Genomic DNA, 27,924 nt, shown 5'->3' with positions numbered 1-27,924 from the left:
CCCCCGATCCCAGATCCCCGGCCCCGTTCACTTGGGCTCCCCTCCCCGCCGGTGTCCTGTTTCCGACGCCGCATTAATTTGCACGTATCGAGCGCTGCGCCGGCTATTATTCCCCTCCCCTCTGGGCCGGGGGGAGCCGTATCTCCCGGCGTCTTTGTCTGGGGGGTGCTAACGAGGCTTGATGCTGCTTTAGGGCTTCGCACCCGCCGGACATGAGAAGCTGGCCAGGCCCCGCACGAGCTTCGCGGACGCCACGGCTGGGACCCAACCTGGCCCGGCGGCACACGCGGCCTGGGGGTCCCTGACGCCCGCCCCGGTGGGAGAGCCATGCCCCCGCACACCTGGGATCTCTGGCAGGAGGAGACCTGAAGGGCCAAGATGTAACCGCACTCCCCGACGCCGCCGGGACCCAGAGCGGGGCGCGTCTCTGCCCTCCCCGACCCCATCATAGACCGCCCCGGATGCCTCGGAGCCGCCCCACCAGCCATGGCCAACGGTGTGGGGCCGGGGCTCCCGGACGGGATGTACCCGTCGTCTCTGCACAGCTCGGTGAGCGAAGCCAGCACCGCCACCCGCTACCTGCTCAGCAAGCACAGCCGCCTGGCCAACGGGCACGCGCGGGGCCTGCGCGCCAGCTCGCCCATGGGCCGCGTCATCCTCATCAACTCGCCCATCGAAGGTGCGTGTCCGTCCCCCCGGGAGACCCTCGCCCCCTTCCCAGGCCTCTGCACGTGGCTGCGGGGTGGGAGGCGACCGTGGCACCTGGGTTGGGGCCGTGTGCCCGTCCGTGCCGGCAGGGTCCGGGGGTCACCTCCTGGCCAGGTTGAGCGGGAAGCTGGGAGCCTGGACGCCTGGCTCCTGGCTCGGTGACGGAGGGTGTTTGCTGGGCAGCGAGACCCCCCATGCCGCTGCTTCTCCGTGCTGCGCGCAAGGTCCGTGTCCCGTACGAGACCAGACGCCTGGGTTCATCCTGGGCCTCAGTTTCCCCATCCCCAGCATGGGAGTGCTAGCCCCTGTGCCTCCTTGGGGAGCATCACCCTACCGAAGCCTTTATGTCGGACCGGGGTCACCCGATGCTTCCCATCAGACATCCCTGTCTCCTGATGCTGAACCCTTTGCTGAACTTGACCTGTGTGGACTGACACACGGCAGCCTCCGGGTCTGCTTCGGGCTTGGATTGGGAAATCCCAACCCCAGCAAGTGGGCCAGACTGAGTCTCTTGGCAGGGGAGTGGTGAAAAATAGGTTGTTTTTTGGGTTAAAAACCTCTTTGCAAAGCCATGGAGGCCTCAGACTGATGTCAGGGACCAGCCTGGGAAAACCCAGCCCATCTGCACTGGGAAACGCATCCTTTCCACATGCTCAGTAGCCGCTATACCAGGGGTGGGCAAAATGCAACCCAGGGGCCAGATGCAACCCACCAGGCCATTCAATCTGATCCATGGGGCCCCTAATAAATTTAGAAAATTAATATTTATCTGCCCTGGGCTGCCTGTCATGCGGCTCTCGATGGTTTGTCAAAATAATTGCCCGCCCCTGCGCTATATCCCCGCTGACTCCATCCACGCTGAACGAGGGTCTCTCAGCCTCCGTGCCCAGGATGTGGTGGTGGACGGGTCATTTTCAGCCTGGAAGGAGGTGGGCAGTGGTGTCCCGCAGGGGTCGGTCCTTGGACCGGTGTTATTTAATGTCTTCATCAGCGATTTGGACGAGGGTCTGGAGAGCACCCTGTGCAAGTTCGCAGATGACACCAAGTTCTGGGACGAAGTTAACACACCGGAGGGCAGGGAGCGGGTACAGGCAGATCTGGACAGGTTGGAGCAATGGGCACAACGATATAGGATGCAATGCCACAAAGACAAATGCAAGGTGCTGCACCTGGAGCGGGTCCAGAGGAGGCCACTCGCATGATTAGCGGCCTCCGTGCAAGACCCTACGAGGAGAGGTTGAGGGATCTGCAGCCTTCACAAGAGACAGCTGAGGGGTGATCTTGTAGCAGCCTATAAGTTTATCAAGGGAGGACAACAGAGAGTTGGAGATGCCCTATTTACCAGGCCACCCCTAGGAGTAACTCGGAAAAATAGGTGCAAACTAGTGGAGGGTAGATTCAGGTTAGACATTAGGAAGAAATCTCCCAGCCGTGGGCGGATCTAGGATCTTGAAAAGGGGGGTGCAGATGGAGCAATGCGTCATCCCACGTCACACAACACTTATTTTCCTCCGCTGAAAAAGAAACGGGATGTTTTACCCACATGCCGGGGTTTCGGCCTGTATTATTTAGTTTAAGTTTGAAGCGAGAACAAATAGAGCTGCACTGGACGGTGCTCTGATTTCTTATATGAAAAGGACTTCCCCTGTCCCGGGCTGCTGAGGAAATCACCCCCCAAAAGTTAGGCACTGTCACCTGTGCCGCTAAGCTGGGCGCATGCCAGCTGGTCACGTGTCACGTGTGTCATTGCCGTGTCTCCGCAGCCAACAGCGACGAGAGCGACATAATTAATGCCATCACGGTGGAGAAGAGCACGGATGGGAAGCTGGGGTTCAGCGTGCGCGGCGGCTCTGAGCACGGCCTGGGCATCTTCGTTAGCAAGGTCGAGGACGGCAGCGCAGCCGGTGAGTGCAGGCACCCAGTGCCCTCCCCGGGGGGCACCCCACGTCCCAGCATGCACTGCTCTGTCGCACACAGACTATAAGGATGGAGTCCAGGAGTGTGCCACCGCTCTGCTTCGTGGCCCTGGTCATTTCACGTCCCAGCCTTTTGCCTCGGTTTCCCCCCTCTGTAAAATGGGTACAGTGATGCTGACACACACTGCAGAAGGAGGCTCCGGGGTCTGTGCCTGGAGAGCTCTGGCCATGGGCACAGGGCAGGAGGTGCTGCTTGGGGAAAAGGGGGCCAAGGAGCCCAAATTATTCCAACCGGGGTTCAGTGCATCCATGGGGGTGCAGCCAGCAAGGGGGTGGGCAGAGCTGGCTGTGACGGCCATGGGCATGATGCCCGAGGTGGCACCTGAGACCTCGAGTCCCCCCTGCTCCTCCTCGGACCCGGACGCACACCCCTTGCCCCCGGATCTCAGCCCCTGCTCCCCCACTCCCAGAGCTGGCGGGGCTGTGCGTCGGGGACAAGATCACGGAGGTGAACAGCATCAGCCTGGAGAGCATCACCATGGGCAGCGCCGTCAAGGTGCTGACGGGCAACAACCGACTGCGCATGGTGGTGCGGCGCATGGGCAAGGTGCCCGGCATCAAGTTCTCCAAGGAGAAGACGGCCTGGTGAGCGCAGGTGCCCTCGGCCCTGGGGTTGGGAGCGAAGGGCACTGGCGCGCCGCGGTGGGCACAGGTGCTCACAGGCGCTCCCGGCAGGGTGGACGTGGTGAACCGGCGCCTGATCGTGGAGCGCAGCGGGTCGACGCCGTCCGACAGCAGCTCAGAGGACGGGCTGCGGCGCATCGTGCACCTGTACACCACCTCCGACGACTACTGCCTGGGCTTCAACATCCGCGGCGGCCGCGAGTTCGGCCTGGGCATCTACGTCTCCAAGTATGTCCCGCTGGCATCGCCCTGGGGCTTCCCTGCGCTGTCTGAGCCCCCCGGGGCTGCCCCGGCCCCACGGAAAGCAGGGGGAATGCAAAGCGTGTCCACCCGAAGTGGGGTGGGTAATGAGGGGTGGAGCCTGGCATGGGCAGCTGGCCCTTTAAGACCAGAGCATGCTGGGAGCTGTAGTTTTTGTGCTTGGAGGGGGGTGGTCAGCTGTCCAAGTGTCATGTGACTGCTAAATGGGGACTGGATGAAAGGGGTGTCTAGATGGGTGGGGGAAGGCGGTGTGGATGCATGCATGCTATAGGGCGCACGGGGTTGGACTTTGCAGCTGGCTCTTCCCGGCCACGTCCGTGCATGGGTCGTGTCCTTCACCAGGCCTGCCCCCGCTCTGTGCACAGCTGGGGGAAGGGGATGGAGAGAAATCACGGCCTCTGGCCTGGGGCAAGCCGGGTGCTTGGCTGCCAGGGCAGGGGAGATCCCCGGGACCCCCTTGAAACGGGTCCTGGGTGCCCCGAGCAAAAGCAGCGGCTGGCCGAGAGCGTCCGGCCGTGCTCAGGGAGGGCTCCGTGGCCTCGTGGGCCAAGCCCCCCGCGCTGTGCTCGGCAGGGTGGACCCCGGCGGGCTGGCGGAGCAGAACGGCATCCGCGTGGGAGACCAAGTCCTTGCAGCCAACGGAGTCAAGTTCGAAGACATCAGCCATAGCAAGGCAGTGGAAGTGCTAAAGGGGCAGACGCACATCATGCTCACCATCAGGGTAGCCTGCGAGCCGGTCCCGCCGGCATGCGGAGAGGCCGGGACCCGCGCGGCGGTGCCCGGGCCGTGCCGGGAGCCGTGCCCGGAGCCCGGCGGGGACAGGGGGATTGGGTTTCAGCCCGGGCGGGCGGGGGACAGCATGCATTATTCACGGCCACGCGGGGCTGGGATCGGGTTCGCCTCAAAGGTGCCATCTGGGGCCTTCACCGCTTCTCTCTCCGACCGCCGCAGGAGACCGGGCGCTTCCCCGCCTACAAGGAGATGGTGGCCGAGTACTGCTGGCTCAACAGATGTAAGCGCCCCGTGGCCCGTGGTGCGGGGAGCCAGGACCCTGCGAGGCTGGCAGTACAGGGCCCATGACCCTGTGGGGTCCTGGCGGGAGGGTCTCGCCCCCGCGCTCCCAGTGGGGAGGAAGGGATTTCCCGCCTGCTCAGACTGGTTTGCACTGGGGGGGGACACGGGGCGACTGGTTTTGCTCCGCGGTCGGAGCCGGCATCGCCCCACGGCTCCGTGCTTTCCCCCGCCAGTGGCCAACGGGCAGCTGCAGCAGCTGTCCCAGGCCTCGGAGACCAGCTCCTCCGTCTCGTCCTACTCCTCGGGCACGGCCTTCGGCGCCCTCAACGGGCTGGCGGCGCCCGGCCACGTGGACGTGGGCATCTCCACGGAGGACGGGCCGCAGCGGAGCCGGCGGCGCGAGCGGGAGTGGGCCGAGACGGCCATCCAGACGGACCCGCCGGGCGCCGAGACGTGGCGCACGGTGCGGCCCCCGGAGCTGCTGCGGGACACGGCCATCCGGGCCGAGGCCGCCCGCGAGCCCTTCCTGGCCCGGAGGCGCCGGCCCGGCCACGGCCCGGCGGACTCGCCCAAGACGGCCCTGCTGCTGGCGCTCGGCCGGCCCCGCCAGCCCATCAAGCGCTCCCAGAGTTACCTCACCGTCTGCGGTACGTGCCCGCCGGCCCCCACGCCCAGCCCCGGCCCCACTGGGAAGGAGGGAGAGGGCTGTCCAACATGGCCGCCTCAGGAGAGATGGCTGGGACGGGGTTGGGGAATGTCCAAGATGGCTGCCTATGAGGGGGTGGGGTGGCCAAGGTGGCTGTCTAACGAGAGGTGTGGCCAAGACGGTGGTTGGGGGATGGCCAAGATGGCTGCCCACGGGAAGAGGTAGCCAAGATGGTTGCTCGTGGCAGAGTAGCCAAGATGGCTGCCTGAGGGGTATGTGGCCAAGATGGCTGCTCGTGGCAGAGTAGCCAGGATGGCTGCCTGAGAGGTATGTGGCCAAGATGGCTGCTCATGGGAAGGGGATAGCCAAGATGGCCACCTGAAGGGTGCGTGGCCAAGATGACTGCCCATGGGAGGGTGGCCAAGATGGTGGTCGGGGCATAGCCAAGATAGCTGCCTACAGGAAGAGGTAGCCAAGATGGCTGCTCGTGGCAGAGTAGCCAAGATGGCTGCCTGAGGGGTATGCAGTTAAGATGGCTGCCCATGGGAACGGGATAGCCAAGATGGCTGCCTGAGTGGTGCATGGCCAAGATGGCTGCTCATGGAAGGGTGGCCAAGATGGCAGATGGGGGGGATAGCCAAGATGGCCGCCTGAGGGGTGCATGGCCCAGGTGGCCGTCCACAGGAGAGTGGCCAAGATGGCTGCCCATGGTGGAGTAGCTGAGATGGCTGCCCAAGGGGTATGTGACCAAGATGACTGCCCATGGAAGGGTGGCCAAGATGGCGACAGGGAGGTAACCAAGATGGCTGCCCACGGGAAGGGGATAGCCAAGTTGGCTGCCCATGGCAGAGTAGCCAAGATGGCTGCCTGAGGGGTGTGTGGCCCAAATGGCTGCCCACGGGAGGATGGCCAAGGTGGCAATTCAAGGGTAACCAAGATGGCTGCTCAAGGGAGGGTGGCCAAGATGGCGGCGGGGGGGTAAGCAAGATGGCTGCCTGAGGGGTGTGCGGCCCAGGTGGGGGTAACCAAGCCGGCGGGCGGGGCGCGCGTGGCCGTGGGGGGAGCCCAGCCCAGCCCAGCCCAGGTCGCTGCCCCCGCAGAGGAGAAGAGGAAGAAGGAGAAGCCGGCGGGGCCGGGGGAGAAGCCGGGGCTGCAGCGCTCCAAGACGCTGGTCAACCTCTTCCTGCGCGGCGGCTGGGCGGGCCGGCAGAGCTGGACGCTGGGCGACGAGGAGCCGGGGGCGCGGGCCCGGTCCCCGGGGCACGAGCCCAACAGAGGTACGGGGGGCTCAGGGGGTGAGAGTCCCCCCGCGGGGGGGAGATGCGTGGGCTCTGCCCTGGGCCGTGTCCAGCCCACGTGGGGAAACCGAGGCAGGGAGATGAGGTGGGGTCACCACTGCCTCCCTCTGGGGCAGCCCCCCGGGGCCATCGACCCTGGGCCCCCCGGGCAGGGGGAGTCCGCAGCCTGCGCTGACGTGGGCCCTCCGCTTGCAGCCAGCCCCGTGCAGAAATCCGTGAGCCGGAGCCTGAAACGGGGTAAGACGGGGAGGGGGCGCTTGTGTGTGCACACGGGGATCTGTGCAGGGACGTGTGTGCATGCATGTGGGTGCGTGCTTGCAGTTCCAGGGGCTGCACCCCTGAGCCCCGCGCACGTGGGGCCCTGACCGCGTGGCTGCTTGCAGGCAGAGGCCCCCGCGCCAGCGTCCTGAGCGCCCCCAGCCCACAGAGCACGGGCGCCGAGGCCGAGAGCCGCCTGCTCCTCATCCGCGACATGGCCACCAAGCTGCTCGGCGAAGACGAGGTGGCCGCTGTGCTGCGCCACTGCACCCAGGTGAGTGTGTGGGCACGTGTGTGAACGTGCCCGCGGTGCCTGTGGGAGAGCATGGCACAAGTCTGCACACTTTATGCACGCAGCACCCGGGTGACAGCATGCGCGCGCACACACACAGTGCCTTGGGGGAGAGCCATGGGCACACACCTGCCTGTGGGCCCCAGATGGGAGCGCAGGCACATGTACGCATGCACACGCAGCACTCGGGTGAGTGCAGGCCTACGTGTGCACGCATGCACAGCACCCGCATCACGAGCACCTAGGCATGTTCAAGCTACACGTGTGCGTGCTCTCGTGCACTCTGCGCCCCGGTAATGAGTGTCTGAGGGGATGGGGGGCTTTAACACGACCCAGATTGCCCCTCCCCAGGGCCCTTCCGAGTGCACAGACCTGCCCCGTTCCCAACCCCGCTGCCCACGGCCCCAGGACCCGCTCCAGGCTGAGGGGCCGGCTGGGCCAGGCACACCCAGAGCCCACAGTCGTGCCTGCTCTAACCACTGGGTCCTACTGCCCTGGGCAGTAACTGGGCCCCCAATCATGCATCAGGGGGGTGGGAGTCTCTTGCCTCTCCAAAGCCACCTCCTCTCGCCGGGTGCTGCAACACCAGCCCTACCCCCCACCCCAGAGGTGGCTGCAGTCCAGGGTCTGACGTGGCCTGCCCCCCCTCCTCCCGCAGTACGTCCACGAGGGCTGCGTGGAGGACCTGGTGCGGCCACTTCTGGCCATCCTGGACCGGCCTGAGAAGCTTCTCCTCCTGCGGGACGTCAGGTGAGTGACAGGGGTGCAGCCATCGGCGGGGGGTGCCGCGGGAGGGGGTCTCTCTCCCTGATTCAGCAAGCGGTTCAGGACCGGGACCCTTGGGCAGAGAATCCCACCTCCAGACACTACTTATGCAGCTGCCCTAGTGTAGACGAACCCCAGGAGCCATTTCCAACCCCCCCCTTTCCAAAGAAGTCAAGCTGACCAGATCCTCAGGGAGTCGCATCGTGCCCGGCCCCCTGTGCCAGGCTGAATCGGCGCTGTCTGGACCATCCTAGCCAAGGGGAAGATCCCGTCCTAACCCCAAATACAGCACCAGACTGACCCTGAGCAGAGGGCCAAGACCCTCCAGCCCGGACCCTGCGGGGTTGGAGCCAGCAGGAGCATTAGCACAGCCCAGGCCCATCCCCAGCCTGGGCTGCAGCCAGAGCCCAGCGCCTCCAACGGAGGCGAAACAAAAGCCTTGCATTAAAAGGAAGAAAAAAACCCCTCTGTAAACTTATCCCGGCTGCTTTCATCCGCTTTCCGAGCCAAGCCAGGTGCGGAGCTCTGCTTCCCACTCCTTCCCCGGGCGTCTCTCCCACGGCCGCCCGGCTCTAGCAGAGAAGACGTTTCCCCCGATCTCCACTCGAAACCTGCTTTGCTGCAGCTTCATGTCCCCCCCTCCCGCCGGCTTGCAGCACGAGAGCACAGGTGCTTTCCCTCTTCTCCGTGGCAGCCCTCCAGGTACGTGCAGGCTGCTTGCACGCAGACTCTTGCACGTGCCCGGGTCTCCCAGCCTGGCCCCGTACAGCTGCCTCCCAAGCTCTTTCCCATTTCTGTCGCCCATCTCCGGACCCTCTCCACATCCCGTTTTAATTGCAGATTAGCGCACATAACCCCTAAACAGTGCCGAGGAGAGGCACAATCACCTCCTGTGTCTTGCATCTAGTGCTCCTATTGAGCATGTTTGCAGAGGTCTGCCCTGGGCCGGGGGCTGTTCAGCGCGTGCAGCCATGACTTGGACGCCGGCACAGAAAGCTTCTGGTGTGAGTCTGCAGACGACATGAGACGGGGCAGGACGCGAACCTGCTGGAGGATGCTGGTGCCACCCAGACGGAGCTGGACACATGGGGCAGCCGGGCTGGGGCCAGCAAGACAAAGCGCACGGTGCTTCAAATGCAAGGTGCTACATCTCGAGGCGAACCCTGAAAACACGAGATATACAAGAGGTGACGCCTGGCGGGACGGCCGCACCGCGGGGAAGGAGCTGGGAGCATGCCGGGGAATCGCAGCCCCTGCACGAGGATGCAGCAGGGGCAACATGGTTTTGGTTGCATCGATGCAAGCGTCAGGGCGTGCCGTGGGAGGTGATGGCACCTCTCTGCCCGGCACTGGTCAGGCTCCTCTGCGACCCGGTGCGGTCCTGGGCTCCAGAAAAAGGACGTGGAGACGTTGGCGAGGATGGAGAGGCAACGAGGGGGATGATCGAGGGCTCGGAAGGCGAGAGGCCAGACGAGCCGGGCACGTCCGGCTGGCGGAAAAGGCGCTGAAGAGGGGACCCGAGAGCAGTGCGCCGACCGGCCGGGCTGCCAGAGAGCAGAGGGAAAGCCCCGTCCTCGCTGCAGACGGAGGACGCGGAGCCACGGCTTGAACTTGCAGCAAAGTAGGTTTGGACGGAGATCAGGAAACACTTCACTGCTAGTGGGGGACATGTCGGGGCAGGGGGCCTCCAGCGCCGGGGGAGTCAAGGAGAGGGGACGGGCACCGGTGCAGGGTGATCGCAGCCTCCCCCAGAGGCGCTGGGATGGGGCTGGGCTGTGCCAATGCTCCTGCCGGCACCAACCCCGCCGGGGCCTGCCTGGGGGGTCTTGCCCCGCGCTCGGGCTCAGACCAGCACTGCACTGGGGCAGGAGGGGATTTCCCCCTGCTCAGACTGGTTGCACTGGGGGGGTTTGCCTTCCTCTGCAGCGGGGGCCCGGCCTGGCCTGGGATCTCTTTGAGTGCACTGGTGTCTGGGCAAAGGGCCTTGGAGTTGTGCAACAGGGTCACTGCGTAGTTTCAGGAACGGGTTCAACAAGGACTTGTCCGGAGGGGTTCGGACAGAGCTGATCCTGCCTCAAGCAGGGGTTGGACCAGATCCGACCCCCGCAGCTCCCTGCCGGCCGCGCGGCGCTGGGATTCAAGGAAAACCACGTGCACCTTTTGCATGGTTGCATCACACTGCAGACTTGTGCTGACTTGGTGACCCACCGGGCCCCCAGACCCGTCTCTGGGGTGCTGCTGTCCAGAGCAGCTCACCCAGTTTGTAGACGTATTGTTGATTTATTCTTTCCAAGATGCGGCCCCCTGCATTCGTCAGCAGCAAACTCCATCCCATTTGCTCCAGCTCGGCTTTCCCATCTATGGAGACCTTCCTGTAGCACGCCTCCATCCTCCGGCATCTCCACCGTCCTTCCCAGCATCATGCCCTCTGCAAACTCACTCCAGAAGCGTTGCATGCCAGCATCCAAATCATTAATACGTGCGCTGAACTGCCGTTGGCCCAAGGCAGACCTCGGGGGATCCCACTCCAGATCTCTTGGCATTCGGACATGGATCCACTTATAATTGCCCTCTGCTTGCGACTATTGAGCCAGTTGTCTGTCCACCTTGTAGCAGTTCTCTCCGGTCCATCTGCCTCCAGCCTGCTTACGAGACGGGTGTGCGGGACCTTGTCAAAAGCCTGGCGAGAGTCCAGATGCACTCTCTCCACTGCATCCCCTTCGTCCACCGGCGTAGTCCTGCGTCCAAGAACCAGACCAAGCTTGTCTGCCACGATTTGTTCTTAGCAGGTCCACGCTGGCTGCTCACGATCAGGTGCTTGCAGTTGGGCTTCACCATTGAGGGGAAGCAACCGGCTTATAGTTCCTGGATCCTCCAGGTTACCTGTTGTTGAGAAGTGCTATGTTGGCCCCTGGCTAGTCTAGGGTTGGGTATCTAACCGCTCAAGGTTTGCTCCATTGAGCGGTCGCATATCAATCAAAAAATGTGGGGAAAAAATTGCCAATAGATCCAAGTAAAATACAGAAAAAGCAGAAATTTTCCATTAAGAAATCATAGAAAATTTGGGTTGGAAGGGACCTCAGGAGGTCACATCTGGTGCAACCTCCTGCCCTGCTCCAAGCAGGAGCAGCCGCGACTACATCATCCCAGCCAAGGCTTTGTCTAGCTGCGTCTTAGACTTTCAAGGATGCAGATCCCCCCACCTCTCTGGGTGACCTGTCCCAGTGCTTTACTGCCCTCCTTGTGAGAGAGTTTTTCCTAATATCCAACCTCAACGTCCCTTGCTGCAGCTGGAGCCCACTGCTCCTTGTCCTGTCATCTGCCCCCACTGAAAACAGCCCAGCCCCATCCTCTTTGCAGCCCCCCTGCAGGGAGGTGAAGGCTGCTATTCAATCCCCCTCGGTCTTCTCTTCTGCAGACTCAATCAGTCCAGGTCCCTCCGCCTCTCCTCACCAGTCCTGTCCTCCAGCCCACAACCACTGCCATTGCCCTTCACTGGACTCTCTCCAACGTGTCCACATCCTTTCTGTCGTGGGGGCCACAGCTGGACACAGGACTCCAGATGTGGCCTCCCCGGTGCTGAATAGAGGGAAGGATCACTGCCCTCCATCCACCGACACCGCTCCTACCCATGCATTTAGTTCAGTAGCCACCAGAAAGGAGCTGGACTGAGGTGACTAATACGTTAAAACACAGTAAAAAATCATGTTTCAAGCAAGACAACTACAAAAAAAGTGTAGGGCTTGTTTGTAAAACTGTTATAACTTTGACCAGTCAAAAAAACCATGCAGTCGGTTGCCCGGCTCGCCCCACCCTGTGCCAGTTTTCTGGGACCTCGCCCATCTCCCGCAACTGGGCCTATCTTATCACCAAAGGCTCGGAGACCCTGTCCGCCGGTTCCTCCGCCCTGGGATGGTGCCTATCTGGCCCCGCTGCCTTGCACTCATTTGCACGGCTCCGAAGGTCTCTGACAGCGTCTCCCCCATCTCAGCCCCCGGCCTGTCCCCTTCCTTGCCTCTATAACTCTCATTAGCCACCTGGTTGGTGACAATTGAGGAAAGTAGCTGCTTTCCCAGCTCCTGCTCAGAGCTTGCCCTGCGTGGCACCCCGGGGCTCTCTCTCCTGAGCTGCTATCTACAGACCCCCACCCCTTGCGGCCTCATCGCCTTTGCCCCCCGGATTTAGCCCGTGCCAGCTCTGGCTGTGTCCTGCCCCGCATCCCTTTGCTGTAGTCAAGAAACACGAGAAAGTCACGAGCTGGAATTTTTCCAACCTTGAGTCTCAAATGGGACGCGCGACACAGAGGGTCGTGGCCGGAGGGTCTCGCTGCTCCGCTCAGTCAGCCCCAATCGCTGCACTGGGGGTCCCCCCTGCTCAGATCGGCACTGACTTCGGGGGTTTTGCCTTCCTCTGCAGTGGGGTGGGGGCACGGCCGCTGCCCAGGCTCTCTCGGGGTGCTGATTGGGGCAGGGGGCTGGACTGGATGCGACCGCCCAAGGGCCCTGCCTGCTCCACTTGTTCCCAAGACACCCCTACCCGCAAACCCTCGACTCGCCCCTGCCGCTGCAGTGCGTTATGGGATACTTGCAGCCGCGTTCCACCCCAGAGGCAGCCGCATTTCCTGTGGCCGCGCTGACCGCCTCTCTCCCCCCGGCAGGAGCGTGGTCGCCCCCACCGACCTGGGCCGTTTCGACAGCATGGTGATGCCGCTGGAGCTGGAGGCTTACGACGCCCTGAAGAGCAGAACAGGTATGGGGAGACCCCCCCCAGCCCTGAGGTGCCCAGCTTCCCCCAGCCTAGACACGCGGGGTCAGGGCCCTGGTCCGGCCAGCAGCCCCGTGCCCGCCAGGTGTTGGGCACAGAGGCGAGCTGGGGGTGTCTGTGTCTTCACGGGAGCATCATCGGGACCCCCCCAACCCCAGAGCCCACCCTAACCCTACTCTCGCCGCCCACAGTGAGGTCACCCGCGCTCCGCCCGGCGCAGCACGACGTGCCCCCGCGCCGACACCTCATCACGCCCGTGCCTGGTCAGTGCCCGATGCCCCCCCGTCCCAACCCCAGGGGCTTCCAGATTGGGGTGGGGGGAGGCTGGGGCAGGGCCAGTTTGGGGTCCGGGGTCTCCCCAATTGATCCTGGAAGCTGGGAAGTGGTAAGGCTCCAGGGGAAGGGCAGTGTCGGGGTTCAAGGGAGGGGATGGGGGGTCTGGGGATGCCTCCCTTCATGGCACGCCCCCCCACCTGCAGACTCCCGGGGTGGCTTCCTGCTGCGGTCGCTGGACCCGCTGGAGGCGGAGGCGGCGGCACTGTCAGCGGGGCTGGAGCGGCTGCGGCTGGCCCCCGAGCGGCGTCGGCCCCACAGCCGCACCTACACACCGCTGCCCGACGTGCCCGTGGACGCCTACGCCACCCCCAGTGCCCCGGCCGAGCCGCCCGGGGCCCCCCGCGCCCGCCCCAACTGGCTGCTCACCGAGGCCCCCCCCACCCCAGCACCAGGCGGGGGCCCGGAGCAAGGCGACGGGCGCCCGGGCAAGGGCCGGCCACGGACAGCCCGCTCCAGCCGTGGCCGGGCCACGGGGACGCCCGCCAGTGCGGAGCCCGGCCGGGACGCGCAGTACTCGGTAGTGAGCAAGGCTCGCCGCACGCGGCCCCCACTAGCCCGGCTGTTCGCCGACGGCAAAGGGGGCCTGGAGCCGGCCCACAACGGCCCCAGCGAGGCGCCGGAGCCCCAGTACGAGCTGCGCACCGTCCGCGTCTCCAAACGCAAGCAGTCGCTGGGTGAGTGTTGCTGAAGGCGCTGGTGCTGGCTGCAGCCCTGGGGATGGGGCTGGGCTCCTGCTGGCACCCACCCCAGCCTGCTCCAGTGCAGGGGATCGCTCCCTCCTCCGTGCAGGACTTTGCACTGGTCCGGGGGGGTTGTTGCGTGGTCTGGTTTGCACAGGGGCTTGGACTGGATGCAACCTCTGCAAGTCCCGTGGCTCTAGGATGCTGCATTGCGCGCCAGGCTACGGCGCGGGTGGTGCATGAGGAGTCCAGTGGGCACCTAAGGGGAGCCTGGCAGGATGTGTTCGCCCCATCTCTAGCAAGGGGCTCCCCCTGGCTAACACCCCTTGCCACCCCTGCAGGGATCAGCATCTCGGGCGGGATCGAGTCCAAGCTGCAGCCGATGGTGAAGATCGAGAAGATCTTCCCCGGGGGCGCAGCCTTCTTGAGCGGAGGCCTGCAGGTACCAGGGTGGGCACCAGGCTGGGCAGGGGTGGGGGGCAAGTCAGAGCATCCCTCCCACCTGCCCCCCGCCCCGCTCTCTGCACCCGCCAGGCCGGCTACGAGGTGGTGTCGGTGGACGGCGAGAGCCTGCAGAACGTGACGCACGGGCGCGCCGTGGACATCATCCGCCAGGCCTACCGCAACAAGGCGCGCGACCCCATGCAGCTCGTGGTGAAGGTGCCCAAGGAGCCCGGGGACTGAAGGGCCGGGGGGGCCCGTCTCCCCCGGCCCCGAACCGCGAGGCAACGGCCCGGAGCCGGCTCGACCGGAGCGTGGCCCAGGCAACAAGGGGTCGAAGGCCAGGACCGTGCGTCCACCGTGCCGGAGGACCGAGCGTGTTCCCAGCTCGTTGCGGCGAGTTGTGCCCGTTCTCAGACGCAGCGGGGGCCCGCAACAGCAGGCAGGGGCGCAGCGCCCCCCACGTGCTACGGAGACGACCCCAGAGAAGCGAGGATAAAAGCCCTACTACTGCTGCAGTAGACTGAGCCACGTCGAGGCTGCCGTCTTCCTCGAGCCCAGCCGGACGGGGGTGCCAGGGCTGCCCCCCCCCACCCCACCCCGTCAACTCACGACACCGCTCGGGGTACAAACACAGCGGGTTTATTGGCGCCCTCAGTCTGTACAAACGCGGATGCGGTCGGGAATAAATGTACAAAACCCCAGGCCCGTGGTGCCGGGGGGGTGCTTTGGTCTGATGCCGGCCCGGGTGGGCACTGCTACGCCAAGGGGGCGGGGAGGAAACCCCCTCCCTGGACTGAGTGGCTCGGGCGGGGGCGAAGGAAACAGCCCCTCTCTCAGCCAGATCCCAGGGGACTGGAGGGGCATCTCCCATGTGCCCGGGGCTGGGGGGACAGCCAGGACCCAGTGCCAGCGGGGGCTGGCCCGGCCACCCTCCCAGCCCGGGGGTCACACACGGGCGGCTTGCCCGACTGGAGCGGAGCTGTGAAAGGCGCCCGAGAGCCAGGGGAGCCAGGGCGGGTGGGGTGGGAGCAGAGCCCTATAGTGCAGCCGGTGCCAGGCCTGGGGCGGGGGCACCGAGCACGGGCTGGGACCCCACCCCACGCCCAGGACCGCCCTGAGCACACGGCAAAGGGGGGGAAATCGAGGTAGAAGGGGGCATCTGGGCAGTGGGAGAAGGCACTGGCAAGACATCTCAGCTACGCGGAGCCGAGGGGCTCAGGGGTCCGACCGGGGCGAGGGGTGGGGCAGGCAGGCAGGCGGAGAGGTCGGGGGCAGTTTCTGTAGGTCCTACAAAAATAGAGTCATTTCACACAGCATAGAAACCAACCTCCCCCTGCCGCACGCACCGGAGGGGCCCTACGCTCCAGCTCGGGAGCTCGGGGAGCCCCTTGCTCACCCCCACCCCCGAGCATGGAGCCGGCTCCCCGCCCCGGCGAGGGCTCCCAGGCGCGGGTCAGATCTGGGTGGCGGCGATCTCCTCGAGGCGCAGCGCGGGGCCGGGGCCGGGGCCGGGACCGGGGGGGCCGAGGCGGCGCTCGAGCTGGCGGTTGCGGCGGTACATGTGCACGTAGTGCTGCTGCAAGCGGCGCTGGTAGCGCAGCACCTCGTCCTTCTCGGCCTGCCAGGTGCAGCGCTCGGCCTCGAAGGCCTGGCGCTCCTCCCGGCCCCGGCGCCGCTCGGCCTCCAGCTCGGCCCGCAGCCGCTCGGCCCGGCGCCGCAGGGACTCGGGCGCCTCGGGGCCCGGCGCCGGCTCGGCGCTCCGCAGCGCGGCCAGCTCGCGCTCCAGCCGCCCGGCCTGCAGCCGCAGGCGCTCTGCCTCGGCTTGCCGGCGCCCCAGCTCCTGCCCGCAGCGCTCCAGCTCCAGCGCCTTGGCCCGCACCGCCTCCCGCAGCTCGCGGGCGCCCGCCTCGCCCGCCTGCAGCCCGGCCCGCGCCTCCCGCAGCTGCGCCCGCAGCCCCAGCAGCTCCGTGCCCCGCTGCGCCGCCTCGCCCGCCGCCTCCTTCAGCTGCTGCTTCAGCAGGGAGATCTCGCCCGCCTTCTGGCACACCTGCGGAGAGCCGGGAGTCAGGCGGGGCGGGGCCGGGCGCGGGTGCCGGGGGGCCGCCGGGGGGCCACCGGGGGCCGTGCGCTCACCTCCCACTGCGTCTCCTCCAGGCGCGGGGCCAGCTGGGCCTGCTGGCGCTCCAGGGCGGCGCAGCGCGTCTCCAGCAGCTCGCGTTCCTGCAGCAGCTGGGCGAAGTCATCCTGCAGCTGCCGCTTCTCCTGCGTCAGCTGCAGCACCTGCAGCTGCAGCACCTGCTGCGCCCGGCGCCCCCGGCCCGCCTGCCGCGCCACCAGCTCCGCCGCACCGCCTGCCGCCGGCTCCCCCAGCACCTGTGGGGCGGCAGCGGTGGTGGGGGAGGCAGGAGGGTGCTGGTGCCTGCCCGCCCCTCGTGCCCCAGAGCTGGGCGCAACACTGCGGTGCCCCAGAGGCCAGCTCCCAGCATGCCTTGCTCCCCCAGACATGGGCACTCGGAGTAGCGCCAGCTCCCAGCATGCACTACTCCCTCAGGCATGTGCACCCCCAGCATTGCAGCCTGCCCCAACCAGCTCCCAGCATGCACTGCTTCCCCATACATGGGTACCCTAGTGGTGTGGCTCACCCCCACCAGCTCCCAGCATGCACTGCTTCTCCATACACGAGTACCCTAGTGGTGTGGCTCACCCCCACCAGCTCCCAGCATGCACTGCTTCTCCATACACGAGTACCCTAGTGGTGTGGCTCACCCCCACCAGCTCCCAGCATGCACTGCTTCTCCATACACGAGTACCCTAGTGGTGTGGCTCACCCCCACCAGCTCCCAGCATGCACTGCTTCCCCATACATAGGTACCCTAGTGGTGTGGCTCACCCCGGCCAGCTCCCAGCATGCACTGCTTCCTCATACACGAGTACCCTAGTGGTGTGGCTCACCCCGGCCAGCTCCCAGCATGCACTGCTTCCCCATACACGAGTACCCTAGTGGTGTGGCTCACCCCCACCAGCTCCCAGCATGCACTGCTTCCCCATACACAGGTACCCTAGTGGTGTAGCTCACCCCAACCAGCTCCCAGCATGCACTGCTTCCCCATACATGGGTACCCTAGTGGTGTGGCTCACCCCAACCGGCTCCCAGCATGCACTGCTTCCCCATACACGAGTACCCTAGTGGTGTGGATCACCCCAGCCAACTCCCAGCATGCACTGCTTTCCCATACATAGGTACCCTAGTGGTGTGGCTCACCCCCACCAGCTCCCAGCATGCACTGCTCCCCCCGATGCGCCGGCTCCCCGCATGCCCAGCGCCACCTCCATGACGCACTGGGGTGGACGCCACCCGTGCCCGCTGGGTACCTGCCCACCGGCACCCTCTTCCTCCAGGCTCTCCCGCAGCCGCCGCAGCTCGGCCTCCCGCTCCCGCAGCTTCTCCTCCAGCTCCCGCACCAGCAGGACCTCGTCGCCACTGCCCGGCGAGCGCCCGCGGGACCCGCCGTCCGAGGAGGGGGCCCCGCGGCCGCTCAGCGAGCCCGAGCTCTTGCTGGACGACGAGCGCCCGCTGTCCGAGGCCCAGGGCCCGGGCAGACCCCGCGCGCCCAGCCCGTCCGGCGCACCGTGGCCCGGCGTGGCACCGGGCGGCTCGGCGTGGCTGCCCCCGGTGCTGTAGGTGGGCAGGCTGGACAGGGAGTTCCTCCCCGAGTCCGACAGGGTCCCCGAGTGGGCGCTGTGGCGGCAGCTGTGGGGACCCCCCGGCTTCTCGAAGAGCTGGGCCAAGCTGGCCTGGCTGTCGGACAGCGCCGGACCGCCCGGGCTCCGGCCCTTGGGCACCACCGGCTTGAAGGCCGTGGGGCGGATCAGCGTCTTCTCCACGTTCTGCAAAGCAGACATGGGGCATGGCCGTGGAGGCAGAGCCCACGGGTCCCCACGCTGCCACAGTGCACCCCCCGGGGCCGGTCTGGATGGAGCAAACAGCCACCCGCGTGCTCCCGAGCCGGGGTCCAGACGGCGCCGTCTCGCTCACCTTCTCCAGCCGCCCCGAGACAGGCACCAACTTGGGGGGGGGCCCGCGGAGGCTGCCCCCGCGCGGCTCCTCGGCATCGCTGCAGGGGCTGGCGGGGGACTTCTTGGGGCGCAGGCTGAGCAGCAGCGGGTCCTGGGAGCCCCAAGGGCCTGGGCCCGGGGGCGCCGGCCGGGCTGGGACGAAGCCGGTGGCCTGGCCGGGCCGGTCGTGGCAGGGCCGGCCAGCGAGGAGGCTGCCCACGCTGCCCATGGCACCACGGCGCGGGCGCGCACCGGGCTCAGGGCTGGGCTCGACGATGGCCATGGCGGGGGGCGCGGGCACCTCGCTGGCGGCCTGCGGGGAGAAAACAGGGCCCATTGGGATGGCGCGCGGAGACCCCCTGCATCGTCCTTGCCCCCGGGACATGGGGGGGCCATGGCCGCCACCGTCCTGCTGCTGCCAGGGGGGCGGCCATGGACGCTGCAGAGGAAGGCAAAACCCCCCAGTGCAAGCCGGTCTCCCGGCCCCATTCACAGCTGCTCATCCCCCAAACTCCTCTTGGGGAAGCAAAAGTCAAAGGTCAGAGGTCAGAGCTGGGCTCATGGCTTCTCCCCCCCACACCCCAATCCCAGCCGCCGCCTCCTCCCCGGTCTCCTGCCCGGGCCTGGAGCAGAGGCCAACAGCGCAGGCACGCGGGCCTGGCACCGGCTTAGCACCACGGCGGGGCCCCGGCACGGCCCGCGGCCCCGGGTGGCCTGTCCTGCCGGCGCCCCTCGCTCCTGACCCACAGCCCCCCAACCCGCAGCCCCCTACCCCCCAGCCCTGCTGGCACCCCTCGCTCCCGACCTGCAGCACCTTGTCCCGGGTGCCCCTCACTCCCGACCTGCAGCCCCCTGCCCCCCCCAGCCCTGCTGGTGCCCCCCACTCCTGACCCGCAGCCCCTGCCCCCCCACCCCTGGTGCTGGGCTCCTCCATGCTGCAGCCGGGCCGCGCCGCCTCCTCCTCCTCCAGCCGCTGCTCCGGTCCCGGCTCCTCCCCGCGGTCCGCCTCCTCCTCCTCCCCTCCCCTTCCCTTCCCTCCCACCAGAAGCCAGGCTTCCCGCCTCTGCAACATGGGCCTCAGTTTCCCCATCTGCAAAATGGGCACAGGCTCAGAACAGACCCGCGCTGCCTGGGCCACAGCCCTTTGCACCAGGCCAGCAACTCTGATCTTTTTTGGCTGGCTGAAAAGGAGTGGAGACTGAGAGCCAGCCCCGTGCCCAATGGCAGTGGGGGAGCATAAGACCGGATCTCTCTATGTGATCGATACCCTGCCACCCACCTTTACAGATCTAGAGGCCAAAGGGAGTGTCCTGCCCAATAGCCATCGATAGATGGATCCTGCTCAAGTCTGTCCGGCCTTGTTGACCCAGCTCTGCTCTCTGCCACCTCCTGCAGCGAGGAGTCCCACCAGTGAAGGACGTGCACATATGGAGGAAACCTCCAGACCGCCCTGGTCCTTTTAGGAGAAGCCTGCTCAGCTCCAGGTCTCTCTCAACGAGACTACAGCGCTCGATCAAGCTGCCCCAGGCCATGTGTGACCCCCTGCCCAATTTACCATGGAGGGAAAGACCCTGGAGGTGGTCAAGGACCTCCCCAACCCCAGTTGGTGCGAACTCAAGCTGCTTCGGCACAACTTCATTCACCGCCGTCTCCAGGAGGACACCCAGATCCAGGCCTGCAAGGCAGTCGCTGCTGCCCGCCGCTCCGGATGCCCATCGCGGGTGACGTGCCCGAGCGACACGGAGCCGGCAGGGAAGGTGCAGGAGGTGGCTGAGCCTCTGCTGCTGGGCACTGGGACAGACACAGGCTCAGCCCCAGGGCATGCGGCATCCCAGCACCTCTGGGCCTCAGAGCCGGGTGTGAGAACACCCACCCCGTCCTCCCGGCACAGGACCACAGCATCTAGCGCCCGCGCCAGGTCACAGAGTCAAACAACTGGGGCTGGACGGGGATCACATCTAGTCCAACCTCCTGCTCCAAGCAGGACCAGCCCAACTACATCATCCCAGCCAACACTTTATCTACCCAAGTCTTAAACTCCTCCAAGGATGGAGACTGCACCACATCCCTGTTTCCAGGGCTTAACCACCCTCCTCATGAGCAACTATTTCCTAATATCCAACCTCAACGTCCCTTGCTGCAGCTTGAGCCCATTGCTCCTTGTCCTGTATCTGCCCCCACTGAGACCAGCCCAGCTCCGTCCTCTTTGCAGCCCCCCTGCAGGGAGGTGAAGGCTGCTAGTCAATCCCCCTCGGTCTTCTCTTCTCCAGACTCAATCAGCCCATTTCCCTCAGCCTCCCCTCACCAGTCCTGTCCCCCAGCCCACAACCATTTCCATTGCCCTCCGCTGGACTCTCGCCAACGTGTCCACATCCTTTCTGCAGTGGGGGCCACAGCTGGACACAGGACTCCAGATGTGGCCTCCCCAGTGCTGAGGGGAAAAATCACGTCCCTGCAGCTGCTGGCCCCGCTCCTACCCACGCAGCCCAGGATGCCGGTCACCTAGGAAATGACCTGCTGGGTGGCACGGAAGTGGAAAAGGATCTGGTAGTCCTAGTGGACTCCAAGATGAACATGAGTCGGCAGTGTGACGAAGCCATCAGAAAAGCCAATGGCACTTTATCGTGCATCAGCAGATGCATGACAAATAGGTCCAGGGAGGTGATACTTCCCCTCTATCGGGCGCTGGTCAGACCGCAGTTGGAGTACTGCGTTCAATTCTGGGTGCCGCACTTCAAGAGAGATGTGGAGAACCTGGACAGGGTCCAGAGAAGGGCCACTCGTATGGTCAAGGGCCTGCAGACCAAGCCCTACGAGGAGAGACTGGGGCACCTGGACCTTTTCAGCCTCCGCAAGAGAAGGTTGAGAGGTGACCTTGTGGCTGCCTTTAAGTTCATCACGGGGGCACAGAAGGGAATTGGTGAGGATTTATTCACCAAGGCGCCCCCAGGGGTTACAAGAAATAATGGCCACAAGCTAGCAGAGAGATTTATCCTGGACATTAGGAAGAACTTCTTCACAGTTCGAGTGGCCAAGGTCTGGAACAGGCTCCCAAGGGAGGTGGTGCTCTCCCCTACCCTGGGGGTCTTCAAGAGGAGGTTAGACGAGTATCTAGCTGGGGTCATCTAGACCCAGCACTCTTTCCTGCTTATGCAGGGGGTCGGACTCGATGATCTATTGAGGTCCCTTCCGACCCTAACTTCTATGAATCTATGGTGACAAGGGCACACTGCTGGCTCCTGTTCAGCTTCTTGCCCCCTGTCCCCCGGGTCCTTTTCTGCAGAGCTGCTGCCCAGCCCGTCGCCCCCCACCTGCACCGGTGCAGGGGATCGCTCCTCCTCAGTGCAGGACTTTGCACTTGTCCTTGTTGAACCTCCTGAGATTTCTCTTGGTCCAACCCTCCCGTTTATCCAGGTCACTCTGAATCCTAGCCCCACCTTCCAGCGTATCTACTACACCCCCCAGCTTGGTGGCACCTGGGGCTCCTGCCTGTGGGAAGGACTCAGCGCAAACCCCAAAAATCAAAGGAAATTGTGAACGAAGGCAACAGTCACCCACTCCAAAGCCAGGCACCCCCAGCCTTGCTGCTCTGGGTCCTCTCTCCCCTGGGCACGGCATAAACTCAAGCTGCTTCTTCATGCTACTGATCTACCCAAGAGGAGCTCAGACCTGCAGACAGGGCCTCTGTGATGCCTGCCTGGGCCCACCGGGATGGAGCTGCTCCTGGACCCCTTCCCATCTCTGCTTGTCCCCTTCCCCCCCCCAGGCCCATCACACCAAAGGAACAGGGACCAGGGCCGCGCCCTGGGCTGGAGCTGAGTGCCCGCAGCGCTGGTGCTGGCTGTACTGCAACCCCGTGACAACACACCATGACTACGGGCCATGGACTGAAACCCAGGACCACTCCCGTCCCTTTGAGAACAAGACACAGAGGCACTTGGTTTCCTTGTCAGTTTTTCCTGAGCACGGGGAGCTGACAGATGACAGGGGACAGCAGCAGAGGCAGTCGCACCAGAGCTCAACTGCCTACAGCCCTGGTAACATGGCTGCACAAACCCCGTCTCCGGCTGGGGGAGAAAGAAGCCCCTTGCCCTGGAGCAGCTGGGGGCTCTTTCCCCATCTGTGGATGTGGGGCAAGGATGGACCCCGGCAAGCAGTGTCCGATTGCTGGTGAATTCGCCCCTCCTGGATTGCTGGTGAATTCCTTCCTCTCCCAGTCCACAGGTGCTCCCAAACCACCCCAGGGTGGAAGGCACAGTTACTCTTGTAATAACCATCTGAGCCTACAGGCTCCGGAAGAGGACACCCCCTGGGAACCGGTCCCAAGCTGATGGTGCCTGGCATGGTGAGGCAGCCCTGAGGTGTGAAGGAGAAGAGGCATTCATACCCCGCAAAGGCGGCCCTGCCAGTGCTCCCCACCCCCAGCCTCCCACTGCTCTTCCCCTCCTGGAGGCCAGGGAGAGAAGGTACCCAACAAGGCAGCAGCTTCGTGACACCACGTCCGCAAGAGGTGAGCAGAGATGCCCCCACGCCAGGCTGACCTGGACACCAGGAAAGCAGCGCTGCTGGGGGGATGGATCTGTTCCCCAACCCGCGCCAATAGCTGCTTGCAGCCCAGTCAGCATTCAGTCAAAGTCTTGGGGAATGGGAGAAATGTCCCGTCTCCATCCCCACATCTGGCATGTGGTTCTCCAGGGCACAGCTCCAGGGGGGGCATCAGCGATGGGTCTCCCCCACCACACTCCGGGTCTCAGCTGTTGTTAGGAAGCACCCCAGTCCTGGCTGGCTTCTCCTCCTGAGAGCCAAGGGGGCTGCGATCTGTGGGAGCCCAGGCCGCAGCCCCAAGACACAGCAGAGCCCTGGTGACAGGCTGCTTTGGCACGAAGTCGCAACACCAGGTGCAACACTCCTCTCCCCTCCAGCTTGAACAGGCCGGCATGGGCACGGTGCTCAGGCAAGGATGATGCCCAAGAAGCCAGGCTCATGGGTCCTTGGAGGACCCACTGCCTTTGGGCGCAGTCACCTTGGGGGCTTTCGCCTTGTGCGCTGTTGCCTTGGGGGCTGGCTCCTTGGGCGCCGTCGCCTTGGGGGCTGGCTCCTTGGGGGCCGTCGCCTTGGGGGCCATCGCCTTGGGGGCCGGCTCCTTGGGGGCCGGCTCCTTGGGGGCCGGCTCCTTGGGGGCCGTCGCCTTGGGGGCCGGCTCCTTGGGGGCCGGATCCTCGGGGGCTGTCGCCTTGGGGGCCGGATCCTCGGGGGCTGTTGCCTTGGGGGCTGGCTCCTCTGTTTTCTCGACCTTGACCTTCTTGAGCTTAGCCTTGCCCTTGGCGAGGCCCGAGAAGGTGAGGGAAGTCTTGCTGAAGTCCAGCGGGAAGATGCCCACATCGCCGTCGAAGCGGTTCTTGGACACCTGCAAGTACCGCTTGCCCGGCCCCGACCTCAGCTTCCGGTCCTGGAGGATCAGCACGTTGTCAGCCTCCTGGCTGGCCTGGGGGTGAGACAGACAAATAGGGGGCTGGCTGGGGACTGTGGGGTCACACCCTACAGGCCCCGTGAGCCTGATGAACCCTCCCCATGCTGACCAAGCTTCAGCCACCTGCTGCATCGCAGGAATGCAGCTGCTTCTGGGGTGGAATATGCCTTTAAAAAGAGCACCTCATAAAACCACCCGGCAGCAGGCAGGAAGCATGTCGTCGTCGCACCCCAGCCCAAATGCACTGAACCCTACAGGCAGGATGAATGCAGTTCACTCCTTCAGAGCTGGGCCCGGGGCCTCGGAGAAAGGACACCAGATCTCTGAAGACCCAGAACGAAGGGAGTGGGGGTGTCTGAGCCTGACCGGGACTTCCCCATCTCCTGCCGACTGCCTCTGCATCTACTCACCAGTGTGACCTACCCCATGGGGCATGACCTTGGTGTTATTAGGGGCTGTTGAGGGCATATTCCACCCCAGAAGTGGCTGCAGGGAAGGGCAGGAGCTTTGCCTCCCCGGCACCTGTTCCAAGGGGCACAGCAGGGCTCTTCCATGCTCAGGGCTTTCCCGGGGAGGGGGGCCATGGACAGCGCTGTAAGGCTGCACCGCGGCCACTCGCCGCCACACCCAGGCTGTTATGCCCCCGGCCCCGCACACCCATACAGACTGCTCTGCCCGGGCCCCAGAGGCAGGGCAGGACCTCGGCCTCGCTTACCTTGGCAGAGCCGAAGATGGAAGCCGTCTGCAGCTCCCGCTCATCGTCCTCCTTGCGAGGGTGGATGACCAGCGTCACGTGGCATGAGTTGTCCGTGGCAAACTTGCGGAAGGCACCCACAATGTAGTCCTGCGAAGCCAGCCTGTGGGAGGGAAGAGGAAGGGGAAGGTCAGGGGCTCCCAGTGCCAGCCCTGGCTCTACGACACCCCTGACCCAGTCACTCAGCTGTGGCATAGATCGGGGGCACTGGGAACATGGACCAAGGAGCGCCTCCTGACACCAGCCCCTAGTGACAGTGGGAATCACAGCCCCGACTTACTCCAGAGCCCCGGGGACAAGTTCACCGCTTCCGCCTGGGCTCCCACAACCGGTCAGAGCTGACGGGGGCAGAACCCAGGAGTCCAGGTGGCCAAATGCCTGCTGGGACAGGCTGTGCCCCATCCTTTTCAGACAGCAGAGGCCTTTAGCAGGACAAGACTCAGGGGTCTGGGGAAGGAGCCTAGAGTCTCCCCAGTGCCCGTTGACCACATCCCAGACCAAGTGATCAGAGCAGCAGGCAGGGCCAGGCCCCTGCGGTCAGGATGGGCCCCGCACTGACCATACCCAAGGCAATTACCCCCTGCACTTCAGCCCCTGCCTCGAACAGGACTGAGCTGGGGGCTGGGCTGGCAAGGGGGGTGCGGGACATAGCAACGCCAGCTGACGATCTGACCCCGGGAACACATCCTTCAGCTCAGGCTGGACCGGCACCAGGCGGGGTAGCAAGGGGTACATCATGCAGGCAATGCCCAGAAAAGGTGGGAGCCAGCGGGGGTCAAAGGTGACACCGGAGGGAGGACGGGTCCCAGGAAGGAAGCGATGCGGCAGGGATGCACCTGTCTGCTGAGAGCTGCTCGTGCCCCATCATGAACTGCAGGTTGTCGATGACGACGTGGACGATGTCATACATGTACACGGCGTGCAGCATGGTGTCGATCACAGCCCTGCGGGAGCACACCAAGCCCCTCAGCCTCTGCTGCCAACCAACCGGGTGGGCTTCGAGTCCCACCCGCACAGCTCCCACCCTTAGGAAGGGGAGTTTCATCCTGCGCTGCAGAGACTGGGGCCTCACTAAGCTCCATAGCCCTGACCACTCACCATTCACACCGATCTGTTCCCCCTGGGCACAAGCCTTGTGCTGGCACAGACCTTGCAAAGCCCCCTGCACACATACAGATCCCCCCAGGATCCTCTGCACCCACAAGAACAGCCAGGTATGAATAAGTCACTCAGGCTGGACACCAGGTCTGCAAGCGCTGCAGCAAGGAGGGTCCGGAGCCACCTCCCAGGAGAAGTGTTAGCAGGTTATCTACAGAAGCAGTCTGTGTCTAAGGTGCTACCCTGCCTTGCCTGACACAGCCAGGATAGCAGGAAACTAAACTGAAGTGAGGCCAGCTCCAGAAACCCCTTCCCCTCCTTGTACCCGGGAAGCACACGACAGCCAACGCCCCAAGCGCAGGGGTCTGAGCGCCCCTCACTTGAGGCTCTGCTGCCCGTGGAAGGTCATGAAGTAGAGCGGCAGGTCCTCGAAGCGATCGGCCCACTCGTCGTACTGGTCCAGCTCCTCTTCGAGGCGCTGGGTCGCAAACTGCGTCAGCATCACCTTGGCCAGGCGCACGTTGCTGATCTCAAAGCTGCCCCACAGCGTGTTCACGCCCTGCATGCAGAGGTCCAGTGCGTACTCACTGATGAAGGTAGTCTTCCCGCTGCCCGTCGGACCTGTCCACGGGGTGGGGAGGGGAGGTTAGCTGAGGAGACGTGCCCCCTGCCCCTCCCCAACAAAGGCACTGCAGCACCCCTGCACAGCAAGGGAGACTCCTCACTGGAGACTGCTGAAGAGCCTGCGGAAGACCAGGACTCACTAAGACCTAACAGGCGTTTCCTATAACGCAAACCCAGGGCCAGGGGGTGAGGGTGGGGGTAGGGCACCCTGGGTCTGTGCTGGGGGTGGGATCACTCGACTCCCAAGGCCCCTTCGTCAAACTGTTTGTACAGGACAAGGGGCCCAACCACCTCAGCAGAGGGTCTGGCATCTCCTGCTTGCTTTCAACGGGAGACAGCTGGTCCCCGAGCAAGTCCAGCAGCCTCCTGCAGAGTGAGTGAGTGTGAGTGAAAGAGAGAGAGAGAGAGTGTAAGCATAAGAGCGAGAGAGAGCAAGAGAGTGTAAGCGTGAGCGAGAGCGTGAGGTGGGGGCTATGCTTTCCCTCCCCGCTCCGGCCGCTCACCCGTGAAGACGGTGAGCTCCCCTTTGCGGTGGCCCTTGAGAAACTTGTTGAGGTCGGGGAAGCGAGTCCACTTGACCCCGGCCACCTGCTCCACGTTGGCCAGCTCGCTGAAGACCTCGTCCCGCAGCTGGCGGAAGGAGACGATGGACTTGTGGCTCGCCGGCAGGGCCGACTGCAGCACCTTGGCCAGGCTGATGCCCCGGTTGAGCGCCTCCAGCGGCCCCGGCTGCTGGTCGCCGGGCTGCACCAGGGAGCAGCGCTTGGGGTTCAGCTTGCGGGCGAAGAGCTTGGCGGCCTCCCAGGAGCGCAGGTCCTCGCCCAGCCACAGCGTGATGCGCTTGAACTGCTCCAGGTAGGGCAGCAGGGCCGGGGGCAGGCAGGCGGGGCCGCGGGGCAGCGCCAGGCTGGGCAGCCCCGTGGCTTGGGCCACGGCCAGGGCGTCCAGCTCGCGGCCCGTCAGCACCACCTCCACGTCGCGGCGGCCGACGAGCGGCAGCCCGAAGAGATTGCGGTAGGCCCCGGGGCGGGGCAGCGTGGTCTCCTCCCAGCCCTCGGCCGCCAGCAGCTTGAGCCCCAGCAGCCCGTGGGGGCCGAACCAGGGGAAGACGAGGGCGCGGGTGGGCGGCAGGTAGCGCACGCCGAAGCGCTTCAGGGTGGCGTCCGACACCTGCGAACACAAGCACGGGCGTTTCCCGGGTCAGCCCGCAGGTGCGCGCCAGCTCCGCCGGGACCTCCTCCTGCCCCCGAAGCGATTACCTTGCCCAGGCCGAAGGCGGCGCGCGTCTCGGCCGCGTCGGGCAGGTCGGCCAGGGGCAGGGCCCGGTCCCAGAGGCGCCGCGCGTCCTCCCGGTCCCGCTGGTGCTCGGGGTCGGGGGGCGGCGGCGCGGCCGGGCCCAGCTCGACGCCGGCCTGGAAGTCCTGCCACGAGCCCTCGGCGGCGCTGGCCGGGCACACGAAGCAGCCCGTGGTCTTGTCGAGGTAGAGGCTGGCGGGCGCGGGCGCGAAGGGGCTGGGCGTGCGCAGGCAGCTGTAGCCCTCCTGGAAGGGCAGGCCGCGCGCGCGCAGGTACTGCCGGATCTCGGCCGCGCCCGTCGGGCCCGGCCCCAGCGGGTCCTCGGCGGCCGCGCGCCGCCCCGCACTGCCGGCGCCCGCCAAGCGCAGCCCGGCCCGCGGCCCCCAGGCCAGCGCCAGCGCCAGCAGCCGCCGCCTCGGCCCCGCGGGCAGCGCCATGCCGGCTACCCGCCACCCACGTGCGGCGCCCAGGAGCGCGCCATGCCCGCCATCCCGGAAGCACAACAGCCGCGCGCCGCTGCCCGGTGAGGGGGGGGAGCCCTTCCGGGGTCAAGCAGGAAG

At 65.3% G+C, this 27,924-nt stretch overlaps 3 protein-coding genes across 7 annotated transcripts; 1 reads left to right on the top strand and 2 right to left on the bottom strand.

Annotated features, from left to right (window-relative positions):
- The first annotated feature begins 122 nt into the window (after positions 1 to 122).
- PDZD7 (PDZ domain containing 7) lies at positions 123 to 14,767 on the top strand. Of its 5 annotated transcripts, XM_059730212.1 has the most exons (16): positions 126 to 679; positions 2,472 to 2,612; positions 3,095 to 3,269; positions 3,360 to 3,536; positions 4,143 to 4,290; positions 4,521 to 4,581; positions 4,817 to 5,230; positions 6,330 to 6,506; positions 6,723 to 6,764; positions 6,911 to 7,059; positions 7,736 to 7,827; positions 12,500 to 12,591; positions 12,798 to 12,869; positions 13,086 to 13,616; positions 13,964 to 14,064; positions 14,157 to 14,767. In XM_059730212.1, exons 1-16 carry the CDS (start codon positions 487 to 489, stop codon positions 14,304 to 14,306), a joined length of 2,715 nt encoding a protein of 904 aa, XP_059586195.1. In that variant the 5' UTR covers positions 126 to 486; the 3' UTR covers positions 14,307 to 14,767. The 5 variants fall into 5 exon arrangements, 4 of the variants coding, with proteins under 4 accessions (XP_059586197.1, XP_059586198.1, XP_059586195.1 ...); XM_059730213.1 differs by lacking the exon at positions 6,723 to 6,764; XR_009463155.1 differs by lacking the exons at positions 12,500 to 12,591; positions 12,798 to 12,869; positions 13,086 to 13,616; positions 13,964 to 14,064; positions 14,157 to 14,767 and adding exons at positions 8,750 to 9,463; positions 10,137 to 10,226 and having other exon boundaries at positions 123 to 679.
- On the bottom strand, positions 14,690 to 19,114 carry LZTS2 (leucine zipper tumor suppressor 2). Its single transcript, XM_059730216.1, has 5 exons — positions 19,035 to 19,114; positions 18,103 to 18,435; positions 17,439 to 17,954; positions 16,200 to 16,439; positions 14,690 to 16,113 (listed from the first exon to the last, which is right to left on the bottom strand). Exons 2-5 carry the CDS (start codon positions 18,403 to 18,405, stop codon positions 15,520 to 15,522), a joined length of 1,653 nt encoding a protein of 550 aa, XP_059586199.1. The 5' UTR covers positions 18,406 to 18,435; positions 19,035 to 19,114; the 3' UTR covers positions 14,690 to 15,519.
- Positions 19,115 to 22,059: 2,945 nt separating this feature from the next.
- On the bottom strand, positions 22,060 to 27,922 carry TWNK (twinkle mtDNA helicase). The gene is made up of 6 exons (XM_014595645.3): positions 27,328 to 27,922; positions 26,572 to 27,238; positions 25,825 to 26,065; positions 25,183 to 25,290; positions 24,308 to 24,449; positions 22,060 to 23,607 (listed from the first exon to the last, which is right to left on the bottom strand). The coding sequence occupies exons 1-6, from the start codon at positions 27,799 to 27,801 to the stop codon at positions 23,104 to 23,106; spliced, it is 2,136 nt and encodes a 711-aa protein (XP_014451131.3). The 5' UTR covers positions 27,802 to 27,922; the 3' UTR covers positions 22,060 to 23,103.
- Positions 27,923 to 27,924: the final 2 nt, after the last annotated feature.

Source organism: Alligator mississippiensis, chromosome 6, assembly GCF_030867095.1.
Source record: "Alligator mississippiensis isolate rAllMis1 chromosome 6, rAllMis1, whole genome shotgun sequence".
Classification (NCBI taxonomy): domain Eukaryota; kingdom Metazoa; phylum Chordata; order Crocodylia; family Alligatoridae; genus Alligator; species Alligator mississippiensis.
Note: the sequence above shows the minus strand (reverse complement) of the source record. Positions and strands in the feature narration are given on the sequence as shown.

Bases quoted from the DNA above. Each gene is read 5' to 3' on its own strand.
- PDZD7 (XM_059730212.1), top strand. From the start codon at position 487: ATGGCCAACGGTGTGGGGCCGGGGCTCCCGGACGGGATGTACCCGTCG. The intron at 6,765-6,910 runs GTAAGACGGGGA...GGCTGCTTGCAG, and splicing joins GAGCCGGAGCCTGAAACGGG to GCAGAGGCCCCCGCGCCAGC. The intron at 13,617-13,963 runs GTGAGTGTTGCT...CCACCCCTGCAG, and splicing joins CAAACGCAAGCAGTCGCTGG to GGATCAGCATCTCGGGCGGG.
- LZTS2 (XM_059730216.1), bottom strand. From the start codon at position 18,405: ATGGCCATCGTCGAGCCCAGCCCTGAGCCCGGTGCGCGCCCGCGCCGT. The intron at 16,440-17,438 runs GTACCCAGCGGG...GCCGCCCCACAG, and splicing joins AAGAGGGTGCCGGTGGGCAG to GTGCTGGGGGAGCCGGCGGC. The intron at 16,114-16,199 runs GTGAGCGCACGG...GGCTCTCCGCAG, and splicing joins TGGAGGAGACGCAGTGGGAG to GTGTGCCAGAAGGCGGGCGA.
- TWNK (XM_014595645.3), bottom strand. From the start codon at position 27,801: ATGGCGCTGCCCGCGGGGCCGAGGCGGCGGCTGCTGGCGCTGGCGCTG. The intron at 27,239-27,327 runs GTAATCGCTTCG...TTGTGTTCGCAG, and splicing joins CCGCCTTCGGCCTGGGCAAG to GTGTCGGACGCCACCCTGAA. The intron at 23,608-24,307 runs GTAAGCGAGGCC...TCTCACCCCCAG, and splicing joins CCATCTTCGGCTCTGCCAAG to GCCAGCCAGGAGGCTGACAA.